This window comes from Parambassis ranga, chromosome 2, assembly GCF_900634625.1.
Source record: "Parambassis ranga chromosome 2, fParRan2.1, whole genome shotgun sequence".
In the NCBI taxonomy this organism is placed as follows: Eukaryota; Metazoa; Chordata; class Actinopteri; family Ambassidae; genus Parambassis; species Parambassis ranga.
Genome location: NC_041023.1, coordinates 35,210,545 through 35,226,127, shown reverse-complemented (window position 1 = coordinate 35,226,127; position 15,583 = coordinate 35,210,545). Strand labels below are relative to the sequence as shown.

The 15,583-nt window shown below is 44.6% G+C and overlaps 1 protein-coding gene across 2 annotated transcripts in view; it reads left to right on the top strand.

Annotated features, from left to right (window-relative positions):
• The window catches only part of phf21b (PHD finger protein 21B), a 65,399-nt gene that overhangs the window by 25,606 nt on the left and 24,210 nt on the right, over positions 1–15,583 (top strand). For both annotated transcript variants that reach the window (XM_028394360.1, XM_028394351.1), the window contains exon 2: positions 12,355–12,399. In XM_028394360.1, coding sequence (XP_028250161.1) covers positions 12,355–12,399 — 45 coding nt within the window. The remainder of the gene's footprint in view (positions 1–12,354; positions 12,400–15,583) is intronic.

Genomic DNA, 15,583 nt, shown 5'->3' with positions numbered 1-15,583 from the left:
GGGGTGTGTCTGCAGAGCCCCATCCAAACAGCACATATACGCATTGCAAGTTGCAGAGACACCGCGCACGTCTAAATTTAATTCAGCTGCTGCAGCCTACAATTCATTCATTTTTTTAATTTCATGCTGGCAGTATACCGTGGTATTAAACTGGTATGAGCCCATCCCGAAGTGTTTTTGTTTTTTGTAATTTTACCATGTTAAGAGCGCAGCATTGTGCAGTATTCATGTTAGAAGTTACGCATGGTAAAAAAACACTTGTCCGGTAAACTGAAAACCTGCCGGTCACATTTTCCGCTGCCAAGTTTTTCTAATGGTAACAATTACAATTCTAAATGTAGGCTCAGACAGCACCAAACTGTTGGCCTACACTGTTCAGAAACTAAATACCATCTCAGCTCTGGCTCGTCCTCTAAAGCACAGCAGTGTTCTTCTAAGGGAGCTTCACAGGTGCGACTATAGCATGCTCTCTCTCTCTCTCTCCTCCGCGCTCTCATGTTCATAAACTTTATCAAAGGTCTCCAAAAGTAAAATATATTATACTACTGAAGTGAAACTGAAGATTCAACCACACAAGGCATCAATAAAATATGTTTAATATTTGATCCTTATCTTCTATATAAGTACATTGCATTTTTTTATTGACGGTATTAAAAATGATACCGTCGCTACCTGTGTGCCCCGCCGGTATACCTTAATACCGCCCAACCCTAGAGTCCTGAGTGCACACAGTGAATTTCAGCTGGATTGGATGAAGTATGCGAGGCGTGAAAAGTTTTATAGCAGGGTCACAAGTAGGCAAAAAATGGCCACAAAATTCAAAATGGCGGACTTCCTCTTGAGTTTGGAGGGGTGGTCTAAGAGACTTTTTTGTGCGTCTGGAGGTGATACATATGTGTGCCAATTTTACTGCCGCTGTGTCAAACTGGCCAGAGGGGCTACGCATTAGGGCAAAAAATACAGCGAGTTCCTTTGTAATGGCGAATGGTCAACTTTGAGGTCACGCCCCCGCCACACCATAATACTTTTGAAAGAGTTTTGGAATGCCCTATGGGGTCCTGAGTGAACACAGTGAATTTCAGCTCAATTGGATGAAGTATGTGAGACTTGAAATTTGTTCTAGCAGGGTCAGAAATCGCCAAAAATTACCACAAAATTAAAAATGGTGGATTTCCTGTTGGGTTTAGAGTGGGGGGGGCCAAGAGACTTTTTTGTGCGTCCTGGGGCAATACATAGGTGTGCCAATTTTCATGATCCCACTTAAAGCAGGCCAGGGGGCAGGCAGAAAACCTATGAAAACACAACATTTTGTGTAGCCAGTAGGTGGCGCTCTGTAAAATCCTCAATATTGTTGTATGTATGTATTATCTTCCTATGAAATCGCCAAATTTTGAGACCACGCCCCAGCCACACCGTAAGAGTTTTGGAATGTGTGTATGCCCTATGGCACATATGTCAAAGTCAAGGCCCGCGGGCCGCATTCGGGCCAGGCTGGATTCAAATAGATGCATTCCAAAACGAATAAATTATCTATGGCCAATTTGTTTTTTTGGCCCTCTGTGTATTTGACTTTGACATCCCTGTCCTATGGTGTCCTGAGTGGACACAGTAAATTTCAGCTCAATTGGATGAAGTATGCGAGGCATGGAAAATTTTGTAGGAGGGTTACAAATCGCCAAAAGTGGCTGTAAAAGTCAAAATGGCGGACTTCCTGTTGGGTTTGGAGGGGGCGTCCAAGAGACTTTTTTGTGCATCTCGGGGTGATATGCTAATTTTCATGATCCTGTGTCAAACTGGCCAGAGGGGCTACACGTTAGGGGCGCTATAGAGCCATTTTCCCATGTATGTTTTAAAAGTGAGCAAATTTCAAAGTTTTTCGGGCAAATGAATTTTTCTACCAAGTTTGGTGAGTTTTGGGGCATGTTAAGGCCCCCAAAAATGCAATCTTAGTGGGGGAAAGAAAAAAAAAAAGAGAAAAAGGATGTACAACAAACACATGTGTTTACAAGAGAAAGTTCCTGTTGCCAGTAGGTGGCGCTATGACAGTATCATCCTATTAGCATATATATCTGTTCAGACTTCGGTCCATAGCAGTACTGTAAGATTTTGTCCACATTGCATGAAGTATGTTGGCGGTACAGCAGAAAATAGAGCCAGTCCTTCCTGTTTCCTGGGAAAGGCCACGCCCCAGCCACACCCTAAGACTTTTGTAAAAGTTTTGGAATGCATCTACTCCCCATGGTGTCCTGAGAGGACACGGTGAATTTCAGCTCAATTGGATGAAGTATGCAAGGCGTGAAACGTTTTGTAGCAGGGTCACAAATCGCCAAAATTGGACCATTCGGTGCTCGGGCAGTAATAATAATCCTAAGGGTTTCAATAGGGCTCTTGCACCGTTCAGTGCTCGGACCCTAATAAATAGGGTTTGGACAGAAGTGCCCCAGAGGAGGAGTTAAAGGCGCAGCGGAGGCTGTTCGCTGCTGCCGAGTCAGAGCCGCTGCTTTTTATTTCTCTGGACTTTTTGGGCGCCGTGCCGAGGCGTCACTGCGCTAAACGGCTGAATTAACCCAATTATTTGGAGCAAGCTGAAGTGCTGCTGCCTTCAGGTGCTTTGTTGTTTCTGAGGACTGTATCTCCATATTGTCCCTGCACAGCTTCCAGCTAGCAGCATGTGTTTATGTGTGTGTTCTGAATGGTCAGCTGATCCTGCGCCTGCAGTGAATACCAGGCAGCTTTGCTTAATGAGAAATAATGACCTGAGTTTTTGTTTGCTGGGTGTCTTTAACATTACCTGAGCTGTATGTCTGAGCGACACTTCAGAGCACGCCGCTGCACAGTGTGTTCCTTCAAAGAACAGGCAACAAAAGTCTTTTAGCAAAAGCTAGTTTCCGTAGCAACATGCCAAATATATCAAGGCTCAGATAGAAATCAGGACTGCAGGCCTCGCCTAACTCTGATGGCATCCAGTCTGTAAAACACATTGTTCTAATGAACCAACCAAAAAGAGGAGTAAGGAGTCCTGCGGCAGATGGTCTGACTCCCACAGAGTCCAGACCTGAACACCTTGGAGTCAGAGTTCTGCCCTCCACAGCAACAAGCAGGACCAACATTCAGAGAGTCTCTGTCTGATCTGCAGCTGATTTCTGTCTGATTTTAAAAAAAGAATCAATAAAAACTTTTCTTTTAATTGACAGTACGGTTGATGTTCCACTGATTCCCTCTGACTCTGGATATTGACAGTTGCATGACTGGATATAGACATGAATGATTTACTCCATGGTGGACTCTAGTTTGGTATAAATGATTCCAGTACATCCACAATAACTGGGCCATGATTGATGAGCTTTTCTTTTTGATCACTTCCATCTAGTTTCAGCTCACACTCAAACTCTCTGAATGGAGAAGCAACGCTGCAGGACTCAGGAAACACTGCTGTACTTTGGTTTGGGGTGGCAATTCACCACCTGACAACAGGCTGTGTCAGCCTGATGTCACTGAAAGTTTAAAATTAAAACCTGATTCGGCTTTCTGTGTGAAGTCTGTTAAAGGTTTCAGGCTCCCAACAAGAGAAAGACAAATCAGACGGCCTGAGATTGAGTCAGAAAATTGCTTCTCCCGTAGTGTTCACAGTGAAAATTGGATGGCTGTGGAACATTATGTACTGGAACATTACACAGAGATGATCAAAGCCTGAAGGAATTACTCTTGTTAAAAACTGAGCGTGCAGTACAAAGGCCTGATTTTAGTCAGGAATCTTCTCCCACAGCACTGAGCTGAGGCTCGGCCTGAATACAGAGTGCAGCTTTCAGTCAGGGCTGTGCGGATTCCAGAGAGCGTCAGGCTGTTTGGGAGTATATTTGTTGTTTTTGTGGAGAGCAGCCAAACATGGTGAGTTCAGTAGCTGCCATTTTGCGGGTGAAGAGGAGACGTTGTGATGCTGAGTGAAAGATAATGATGTAACATAGCAGGGAAGTGTGTAAGAGCTTTGAGGACTGAACCACTCTATTCATCTCTTATTTTTCCTGCTGTACAGCTGCTGTGCAAACAAACTGCAAGTTAGAGGGTGGAGGAGCAGGGAGCACATTAGCAGAGCTGGGGCATCTCAGCAAAGCCGGAGCACGTTAGCAGAGCAGGGAGCATGTTAGCAGAGCCGGAGCACGTTAGCAGAGCGGGAGCTGATGGCAAGCAGACTCAGTCCTCAGGCCTCGTGGTCAGCAGGTTTCTTTCCTCGACGATGTAATGGATTTTCTGTCCCCATATGGCCGACTTCCCTCTCACATGTGCAGCAGCAGCAGCAGAGACAAAAGGCAATTTAATTTACCTGTGTCTAATGAAAAGGCAATTTGTCGTGTGAAAGCATGGAGATGGAGTGCGACACTGCCGATACGCCGCCGATCTGCTGCCTGTAGCTTCACAGCAGAAATAAATGACACGGTGTCATCTGCAGGCACCACTGAGGCTGCCTCGCTGCATCAGGGACCCACGCACAGTCCAGATATCAACAGCTTCCCTCACTGTTTAAGCAGATTTTATTACAAACATTAAAAGACCTGAAACAGAGAAGCAAAGATGTTAAAGGTAATTTTGAACGTTAACTCCCTGTTAAGTCTCTGAACTTTTGTCCCTAAACACAGTCAGAACTTTCCCATTTTCAGAAGTTTTCTCTTCCTGTCACATGGTTACGAGCAGAGCGAACTCAGACATAAGAAGAATTGCACAGGAAGTGTTTCATTTACAAAACTGTAATAACTGAAAGGACCGGGCCTTGTGGAGTTCCACTTACGATCTGTACGAAACTAACTAGCATGTTGCTCCTTGATTGGGTCGATCTTGTGATGCAGTAGGTCTGTTGCCAGCTAGCTCACAGGTCAACTAGGCAGAGCAGGAAGTACAGTTTAATGACTGTTTTTACACAAACTGGTCAATAAACTTTAATTTCTAAAGACATTTAACATGGAAAGGGCCCCCATCATCAACATTATTATTATTATTATTAATGATATTAATATTAATGTTGATATTAATATTATTATTGAGTAGTGGTAGGCCTATTACCATGGCTTATCTGAGTATAGTCAATGGAGTTAAGTCAAACCAACTAGCACGTCCACAGGGCTCTAGAGTGCGACCACTTTGGTCACAAATGCGACCTAATTTCTCAATGGTGCAACCAAAAATATCAGAGGTCACACTGGTAGGACCAGCTGTTAGAGAGAGATACATTCTCCGCGACTCTTAAAAGTCTCCCTGTGGTCCAACAACAGACACACATCAGGCTCATATCGTGGTCTGAACCAATCAGAGACGGTGATCGTCTGCCGAAAATGCAGAAGAAGAAGAACACGGAACATATGCTGCGCAGAGCTGATGCTGTACACTAAAGCTTGTTCCATACTCCATGAGAACAGAGAGATCTGTTACCAAGGTGACGGGAACAACAACAAAGTTCGTTTCGGCCCGGACTTTTTGAAACGTGTGTGCAGAACTCATACGGCCCTCTCATTGCGGCGCGCAGCACACACACAGACAGGGTTTTAAAGACGTTTCACTGCTGAACAGCAGAATCCGCAGTTTAGGTGAACATACAGCGGAGGAGGAGGATTTGTTGCTACTATGCGGGTTTTGCTAATTTGCTGTGACCTGAATGAGTGATGATAACAAGCCGGTAATGTTCAGGGAGGGAGCGTGACGTGCTCCTAGCATATAACAGACTGACAGCAGGTCTGACGGACAGTGTTATCTGCCTGTGTGGTTCATCCATGAAGGCTGAGTCACTCTGACTGACAGCAGTCAGTACATGGTACATGACGAAACGCCCATTTAAAAAGTATTGTTATTATCCTGCTATAGTGGAGCATTGTCTGCCAGTATGATATCTGCATACAGCTAAAACTGTGACAGACAGAATGAAAAGTCAGCTGGAGCTCAGCTTAGGAAGAGAGGAGAAACTGAGGAAGAGAGGTGAGGAAGATGAGAGAAGAGATACTGCTGCTGCATTAGAAACGTGTTGAAGAAAACAAAATATATCTATATCACAACTATTAAATAAATAATGGTGTATATAATTTTAATAATTTTTAATTCACATTGGCAGATAGATAAGTGAGGAGCAACAGCCAGAAAATACAGAGAGAAATCAACAGGGAACTGAAGAGTGCTGTATGAACTTTGAATCTTCATGATGGATTTCTGACAGGCAGACTTGGTGGCTAGTTTGTCCATAATTTGAATGAGTACTATCTTTATCAGTATTTAAAATACTTTTTATTTAACTGTGTTCATTATACAAGGTCCAAATTCATTTTAGATGATATGGAGTATTAGGCCCATCATATGTACAAAATGTACTGATGCGTACAAAAATATATGGATAAGTGTGATGCGGTGCACCTAAATTTTGTGCTGGTGCACCTAAGAAAGAAAGTTAGGCGCAGTGGCAACCAGTGCAAAAGTTAGTCTAGAGCCCTGCGCCATGAGCAACAGAGAGCAAACAACAACACGCACTCTCTACCTGCTGGTGGGAGTGGGCTCACCTGTACGCACATGTGTTTGTGTACACACGCGTATGTGTGTATGCGCATCAGGTCGCTGCAGACAGCTGCAGTGAATTTTAAAAACGCCACCATGTAGACAGAAACACAAAATAAACTGATAGCAGAGATGGCACAAGAGGACTGGGCAAGAGAACTAGACTGTGTGGCACTGCAGCGAGTGCCGCCAGTAAGAAGGCAGAGAACTTCACTCGTACAACGCGGACTCTCTCTGATAGCAGGTTGTATACATAAGCATGTTCAGTGTCGTGGGTGAATTGTGTCAAGTGTTGAACCGGTGTTGTGCAGCTTCAGAGCTCTCTGCGTTGCTGTAACCAGTGTCCAAGTCCTGCAGCACTGTGACGCACCGTGGCGACGCAGACAGCAAGCTGACCGTGGTCCTGCTCAGACATCCCGTAAACGTTACACATTAGTGTGTGGTGTGTGTGTGTATGAGTGTGTGTAATGATGCTTTTATAGAGTTGTCACTAGCGGTTTTGGGTCAAAATGTTATTTCTCCATAAACTGACAGAACCAGCTGTGGATGAGCTCCTGAAAGCTTCTTTTAATTAAGACGTAGACTCAGTATCCACAGGGCCCCTGATGATGCTCCACAGTCATTTTTACTGTAAATAAGTGGCTCCTTCTCCTGCTGGAGCTGTGAATATGAGAGAACCACACCTCTAATTGAAACATGGCATGTCGGAGCATGTTTCAGTCTCACGCTGCCATCAGCTGCTGCCACCCCAGGGACCAGGCCTCCTCCTCTGCTAGCTTCAGCCAGGCTGCCTCCTCACACCTCCTCCTCGCTTCAGACACTCACCTCCTTCCTCTTGTGGCTGGCCTCTCTAACACTCCTGCCAGCGTCCTAAATTCAGGCGCACTTGTCTGGGCCTGATGGGTGTACAACAGCACAGCAGCTACTAAAATAACCTTCTTGAACATTTTCATACAGAAACACAGAATCAACACATATCCTCCAGTCAGCTGGGGATGTATTCATGGTCTCCACAGGACCACCTTTAAAGAGCTTCTTCTTTTCTTTTCCAGCACACATTGGCTATAATGTCCTCTTCCAGACATAACTTAAAAAGTGAGGTTAGCATCAAAACTACACTCAACAAAATATAAACGCAAACACTTTTGTTTTTGCTCCCATGTTTCATGAGATGGACTTGAAGATCTAAACTTCATTCCAGAATACACAATATTACCATTCCTCTCAAACATTGTTCACAAATCTGTCTAATGTGTGATAGTGAGCACTTCTGCTTTGCTGAGATAATCCATCCCACCTCACAGGTGTGCCACATCAAGATGCTGATCTGACATCATGATTAGTGCACAGGTGTACCTCAAACTGCCCACAATAAAAGGCCACCCTGAAATGTGCAGTTTTGTCTCACAGCAAAATGCCACAGATGCCACAAGCATTGAGGGAGCGTTGCAATTGGCATGCTGACAGCAGGAATGTCAACCAGATCTGTTGCTCGTGCATTGAATGTTCATTTCTCCACCATAAGCCGTCTCCAAAGGCGTTTCAGAGAATATGGCAGTACATCCAACCGGCCTCACAACCGCAGACCACGAGTAACCACACCAGCCCAGGACCTCCACATCCAGCAGGTTCACCTCCGAGATCGTCTGAGACCAGCCACTCAGACAGCTGCTGAAACAATTGGTTTGCATAACCAACAATTTCTGCACAAACTGTCAGAAACCGTCTCTGTACACAATTCTTGGAAGCTGAAAATGTCCCAGTTCTTGCATGGCCAGCATACTCACCGGACATGTCACCCATTGAACATGTTTGGGATGTGCTTGACCGGCGTATACGACAGCGTGCACCACTAATATCCAGCAACTTCGCACAGCCATTGAAGAGGAGTGGACCAACATTCCACAGGCCACAATAGACAATCTGATAAACTCTATGCGAGAAGATGTTGCACTGCATGAGGCAAATGGTGGTCACACCAGATACTGACTGGTTCTGAGTCCCCAGACCGCCAATAAAGCAGAAACAAAATGCACATTCAGGGTGGCCTTTATTGTGGGCAGTTTGAGGTACACCTGTGCACTAATCATGATGTCAGATCAGCATCTTGATGTGGCACACCTGTGAGGTGGGATGGATTATCTCAGCAAAGCAGAAGTGCTCACTATCACACATTTAGACAGATTTGTGAACAATGTTTGAGAGGAATTGGTAATATTGTGTATCTGGAATGAAGTTTAGATCTTCAAGTCCATCTCATGAAACATGGGAGCAAAAACAAAGTGTTGCGTTTATATTTTTGTTGAGTGTATATTCACACAACACCATGCTGAGATATGTCAGGTCATTAGGTAAAAATATGAAGCTGGAGTACTGTCAACATGGTCAGATATGCCTTTAACTATGCCTACCAAATCAGCTCTCCATCTTGCATATTTACAGACCAGTGATTCATAAAAAATGTGTGTTTATTGGTTTTTGGCCATTTTAGGCATTTAAAACGCCCAAACTATTCCAGATCAAATCTGATTACAGTTTCTGATTCTATGAGAAAAGTTAGCCCTGTGCAGCAAACAGCAAATCCATACATGCAGCAGAGGCTGTGCAGTAACAGCTTAAACCTGGCCGAAAACAAATCCACCAAAACTAAGAAAGATATCTGAAATTTCAAAGGGTTTGTATTTTGCAAATTGGCACACTTACAGACCTAAAAACTCTTGATATATCTCAATAATATTGATAGATGTACATCAGTGAATATTTTAAAAAATATCTGAGAGGGGCCTCATCCAGCCGATGAGCCTGGAGCTGGGTGATTTCACATGGAATGACCCATTCCCTCTAGCACCAGGACTGCTGCTTACAGTAAAATAATAGTGCCAGTCGAACCGTCTCTGTTTTACACAGCGTTATCTGTTCAAAGGTGCCACAGTGTGAGGAAAAGTGATCAGTGCTCCTGAGGGGACACATGCTGTCAGAGTCCCTCTTGCTGATTGAGCTACTAAAGATTTTTTTTGGATCTGGACTTTGCTCTGTTGGCATTGGAGGCAGCTGTGCAGGTGGTCGTGGTTTCCCTTGAGCTTCCACGGTTGCAGCTTTGAGGGATGAAGCCCGTCAGAGTTAGCCAAACAGTGCTAATGCTCTCCCCAGAAAGCCTCCCCGTCCAAATGCTAACAAGGAAGCAGCAGCAGCAGCCGGCTGTGTTTGTGTGTGCTTTGAACAGATGCTCCGGCTGTAAACACGCCATTTGTTTTTATTTTGTTGCATTCAGAGGAAGAGGGAGGAAGATGATGTGAGAGAAGACAGTCATTCAGAAAAACACCCGGGTGTATATCTGCTGCTAGGCCTGTCACGATAACAGATTTTGCTGGCCGATTAATTGCCAAGAGAAATTATTGTGATAAGCGATAATATTGTCGTTTGAGACATGTACAACTAATATAATGATAACGACATATAATGCAAGTACACATTTTTAAAATATCAATAAACTTTAATTTCTAAAGAACATTTAACATCGGAAAGGCCCCCAATCATCAACATTATTATTATTATTATTGTTATTATTAATGATATTAATATTAATGTTGATTAATATTATTATTATGAGTAGTGGTAGGCACTAGTGTAGTAGTCCTGCAGCACTGTGACGCACCGTGGCGACGCAGACAGCGAGCTGACCCAGGTCTACTCAGAACATCCCGTAAATGTTACACAATGAGTTAAAAAAAATAAGAACTAGCTGTTGATTTGACACATTTTAAGACAGAAGCCGCGGGCCATATAAAGTCAGACGGCCGGACTTTGCACACTTTATACGCTACGACGCAACAGAGTGATGCTTTTGTCATCCAGTCATCCTCTTTGGCAGCAAGAGGGAGAAAGAGAGAGGAAAACAAACGAGCATGCAATTAATTGATTTATTGTTTATCGCGACAGGCCTATCTGCTGCCCTGAAAACCAGTGTTGTCATTGGCTCTGGCTTCTGATGATATCTCTGGGGTTTGGTATAGTCATCCTAGTCTCATTTACTTTAACTACAAGCAAATTATTCACTTTGTCCCAGAATTAGAAATACATTTGTTCACAGTTAATGAGTGGAATTAAATTACCTAATTAAACATGGTTGGGAAAGAAAAGTTTTACTGCTCTAAAGAAAATGGTGGTTAGATGTTTTTATTCATGTGTAGCATTTAGCCTGTAAAACTCTTCGCTAATATTTTACTTGTGAGCTACTTTTTACTTTGCGCCTGCACAAAATAGCACACAGAGCTTCTGAAAGCGTCATGGCGACCAGACAAAAACAGAACAAACACGGAGGCCCTGTTGGGGGAGCTGTGCTGGTGGGGGTTCCTCTTCTTGTCTGAGAAATGCTGCAGGAGAGAGCTCTTGAACTGCCTTCTTCGCATTATTAGCAAAGCTAACAAACAATTGTCTGAATGCCCTGGACGGGTTAAACCTTGTTGACAGCTGGGAGGTTTTCTTGAGTTCTGCATCTACATCACAGCAGACCTGATTGTACCACAGCAGTGTACGACCAGTCTGATGAATTTAAACGTAGTTTTTATAACAATAAATATAATATAATAATGTGGAACAACTAAGTGAGCAGCTCTTGTCGATATATAAATATATCTATATATAAAAACACAAAGTTCTGCCCTCCTTAGCAACAAGCAGGACGCCATGATGGACTCACATTAGTCACATGACCAATGCTCAGAGCCTCTGATCTGCAGCTGATTTTCAGATAACTTTGTAAAGAGTGTGCATTGAATAATAGTGTGAACAAAAGAAGAGTCACTGCCGTCCTGGAGTGGAGCCCCTCCCCCTCCGTGCTGTTGCTTCCTTAGAGGTCGTCCATGTTCTCCTCCTGTTCCTCCACCTCAGATTAAAGCTGAGCAGTAACAGTGAACGCTTCTCTTTGATGCAGCGCTGCTGATTTGGAAACTATCAGCACTTGGCTTATAAATTTCCCCAGTGAGAAAAGCAATGCATATAGAAAGAACCCGCCTATGTTTATCTGACTATCAGCAAGCACACACACACACACATCCATCCTAACCACCTGCCCTGCTGCGGGGACAGAAAAAAAAAAAGTCTCAGCTCGGCTTCAGATTTTTTCGCTCGGCTCCCTCAACGTTTCTACATGTTTCCATTAGATTACAGATGACAAATAGACCCAGATCTTCTTCTGCCGGCTGGGACCGCCCAGCTGTGTGTGTGTGTGTGTGTGTGCGCCTCCTGAGGTTTCACTGGTGAGTACGTGCAGGGTGGGCGAGGATGAGGTGGTGATCAGACAAGAGGGAGGAGTTTGCATGGCATTGAAGAAACGTATCAATAAATCATTTGTCTCACAGTCTACAGTCAGAGAGCAGTCAGACGTGTGTGTGTGTCAACTCAGACACAAGACCTGCAGAAAGCTGCAGGTCAGACAGATACTCTCTGAATGTTGGTCATGTGACTGCTGCTCACATGTGACTCCATCATGGCTTCCTGCTTGTTGCTGAGGAGGACAGGACTTTGTGATTTTACTGAATCTGGTTGGAGTGAACTCTTTATTTCTGGAGGATTTTGATGTTTGAATTTCAGACTGATTCATCATACGTGATGTTTTCAAAGATCATTGGAAAGTCTAATGATCTGTTTGTAGCTTTTCTTAAAACATGATATTAGAGCTTCAGCGGCTGACAGGAAAACATGTGAGGTTTTCTCTTCCCCTCGTTCTGCCTCATTCCATCATTGTTGCCATTGATTTAAATGTTTTCAGTAAAACATGAATCATCCGTTGTTTGCTTATGTGTGTTTCTCCTTCCTGTTTTACAGAATCAGACCTTGTGTAAAGGCCTCAATGAGCTCCAGAATGGACAGGTATGTGTTTCTTCTTCTCATGTTGAATCATCCTCGCTGGTTGACCTCAGACACACCATTACTGTGTTACTTGCTTCTCGTTTAAATGAGCTGCTTTGACATAACAAATTATTATTATTATTATGGTAAATATTAGCTATAGCCTTATCTTAGGAGGCAGCTGGATCCATGTGATGTTCACTGTGTCAGTTCTGTCTGTCTGTTGCTTCATGAAGACTTTTCTGCTTTTATCACAGTTTATTTCAGTTAAAGTGACTTTATGCTCATATTGTCCTCACAGAGACACAACAGTCCTCTACACACATGCTAGCTGCTATATGCTAGCTGCTACATGCTAGCTTGTGTGTTGTCTTTGTGATGGTTCCTCCAAGCAGCTGCTGAAAAGCGTCTCACTTTAACATTTTCTTAATGAGATCAATGTGATATCAGTGATGTGTGAAGTTGTATTTTTACCTTTAAAATGATCGGACTGAATCGTCTCCAGAGTTTCTCTAAAGTTCTGCAGTGAGATCCTCGTTCATCGATCGAAGCTGACAGGTGAAGTGATTGTGTGCTCACACGCCCTGCACCTGTGGCCGGGCGGCTTCCTTTGTGAGGCTGTGAATAGCTGCTGGGTTCATCTCCGTCCTTTTCTGCAGTGACACTGACCGTTTGTGACTGCAGGGAAATGCTGAGGAGTAAAAGCTTCTTCTCACAGACAAAAGGAGGGAAAAACAGCCGGAGATTCATTACACGTCAGTTTAATTTCAGAGCTGCGAGTCATTATGCAGCGCGAGTCGATTTCTGCTGGCTTTGTGGCTTTCTACAGGACTCATCAGTGGGCCTCACTCTGTACACCAGGGACGTCTTTAGAAATGCTTGCTCTCTCAAGGACAGAGTCACAGAGTCGCTGCTGCTGCTGGTTGACATTAACACAAAAGATGAACACACATTTCTGCAGCTAAAGACTTACTGATTTGTTGCCAAGTTCCTCCTTTAGCCAAGTAATGAAGAGCGCACCTTCCTTTGTTACCTCCCCGAGGTATAATTAGACACAGTCAGAGAGGGAGATCAATCCTGAACATCATAATACGACACAGAGAGGAGCTGTTAAATGGTTCTCTGGAGGTTCTGTGGTGTTTAACAGCCAGTCAGCATCAGGGGAGACAGACTGCCGAAAACTGAGCCAGCATGTCCGAGCCTCCGTCACATTTCACCCTCAGGAGGACGTCAGAGGTCAGAGGCCACCACCTGCAGCTATCAGAAGCTCCTCGCACACAGACTCATTTTGGAGCTAATCAAAGGCTTCCCTCTGTGTTGGCTGGTTTCACACATAAAGTGTGCGCTGTGCTGGCTTGTGGATGCAGCGCTGCGTCTGATTGGACACTTAAACCTGTGAGCTGGTTGGCTAACATGGCGGCTCAAGGCATCCAGGAGCTAAACGGTCATAAATATACAAACATGGTGAGTTGAGCTGGATGCACTGGTGCATTTCACAGTGCACAAACCACAGACTTTGCCCTTCAAATTTTCTGATCTTAAGATCACAAAGGAGTTCATGCTCACATAAATCAAGCAGGACAAATAATTTCAGAAAAAGGTCACATGATAAACTGTATCACAGGTCCATTTTAGTCATTAGATGTTTGAAGCCCACCTTCTCCACAGTGTGGAGTGGCAGCATGGCCCGTGTACGTCCTTCCAGCGCTTACTTTGCTGGTCGTAAGGAGCAGAATGACTAAACATGTCGTGGATTCTCGGCTGAGTGGAATTCTTTCCAATATTCGCTGGAGCAGACTTTGCTGTGGCCTGGTTGGGCTTTTTTTGGGGCTTTCACTGAACTCCAGCTTATGGTGATGTTTGAAATGATTGAACAGGTTTTGTTGTGTTTCTCCCTCTGCTCAAGGTCAGCCGTTTCACATCCAAACCAATTCCACGCCACAGACGTTGAACCTCTTTTAAGAACATGCTGCTCTGCACTGGTTGATACCACTGCCTTCTGCCATTGTTGTTGTAGTGGGCTCACATCTGTGTGCTTGTGGGTGATGGTGAAACTCAGTGCAGCAGGTGGTCAAACTTAGTCGTGTTAGTCCTGCAGCTCATAGTTTCCAAAAACCTAACTTTGCATTCAGCTGCTACAGCTCATTCCTGGACTTGACTTCATGCTGAGCATGCTCAGTGCCCCGTCCTCTGCTCCCTGTGAAGGACGCAGTGGTTGGAATGGCGACCTGTGTTGGGGATCCTCCGTGTTTCTGCCTGAGCTGCCACCTGCTCTGAGCAAATTAAATATTGACTGCTGGTATTGACTGGTAGATCTAATTTGAAGTGATTGTGGATGAGCTATAATGGTGTGGAAAAAAGTAGTGAGGAGAGGGGGGGCTGCTTCAGTGGTGCCGGCCACTTGTTAAAAGGGCTGTAATTGGCTGGATGGAGTGAATCATTGAGTTGGAGAGGGAACTACTCGAGGTGTGTGTGTGAGTAGAACACACACCTTGATGTGTGGCTGGATTGTGTTTGAGTACAGTCTTGAAGGAGGAAGCGACGGCTTGGAACCAGCTGAGATGATGGCTGCAGCAGGTGGCAGACAGAGGGCAATAATGAAAGAAAATGGCCGATGGTGATGCGAGGCCCCACACCACGTTCCAAATATCCTCCATTCTCTTTTTGAAAGAGCTCCACCTCCTGCGTGCGGCGAGGAACACTCAAACGAACCGTCTTTCATTCGCATCCAGTCGGTCAATATTTGCCCGCTGGGCCAAACCAAACGCGCCGATACTGAGAGCCGTCACACTCGGAGAGACAGCAGATAAAGAGCGAGAGGAGAGCAGCTCCTTCAGGAGTGCCGATAAGGAGCTTCAAGTCGGGCCTGTTTTAGAGGAACAGTGCGCCTTCCAGAGGAACACATCTCAGAGCAGAAAACTACTTTTAAATATCCAAACGGACCTGAAGCTGAATGATATTTGTAGGTTTTCCACAAAGTGAAATGACTGCACACATTAACAGTTAAACAGATTTATCAAATCACCCTCAAACATGGTCCTTGTTGTACCCTGTCAGCCCACATGGCTAGCCTAGCCTAGCTTACCTCTTTGTGTTATGTTTGATGTCTGCATGGAGCAGAGTGTTGGGATGTTTCTTCAGGCTGTCACCCCTCTGGAGCAGGGAGGAGGGGGGATGGGCGGCCTCCCTTTGTCCCTTCGGAGCC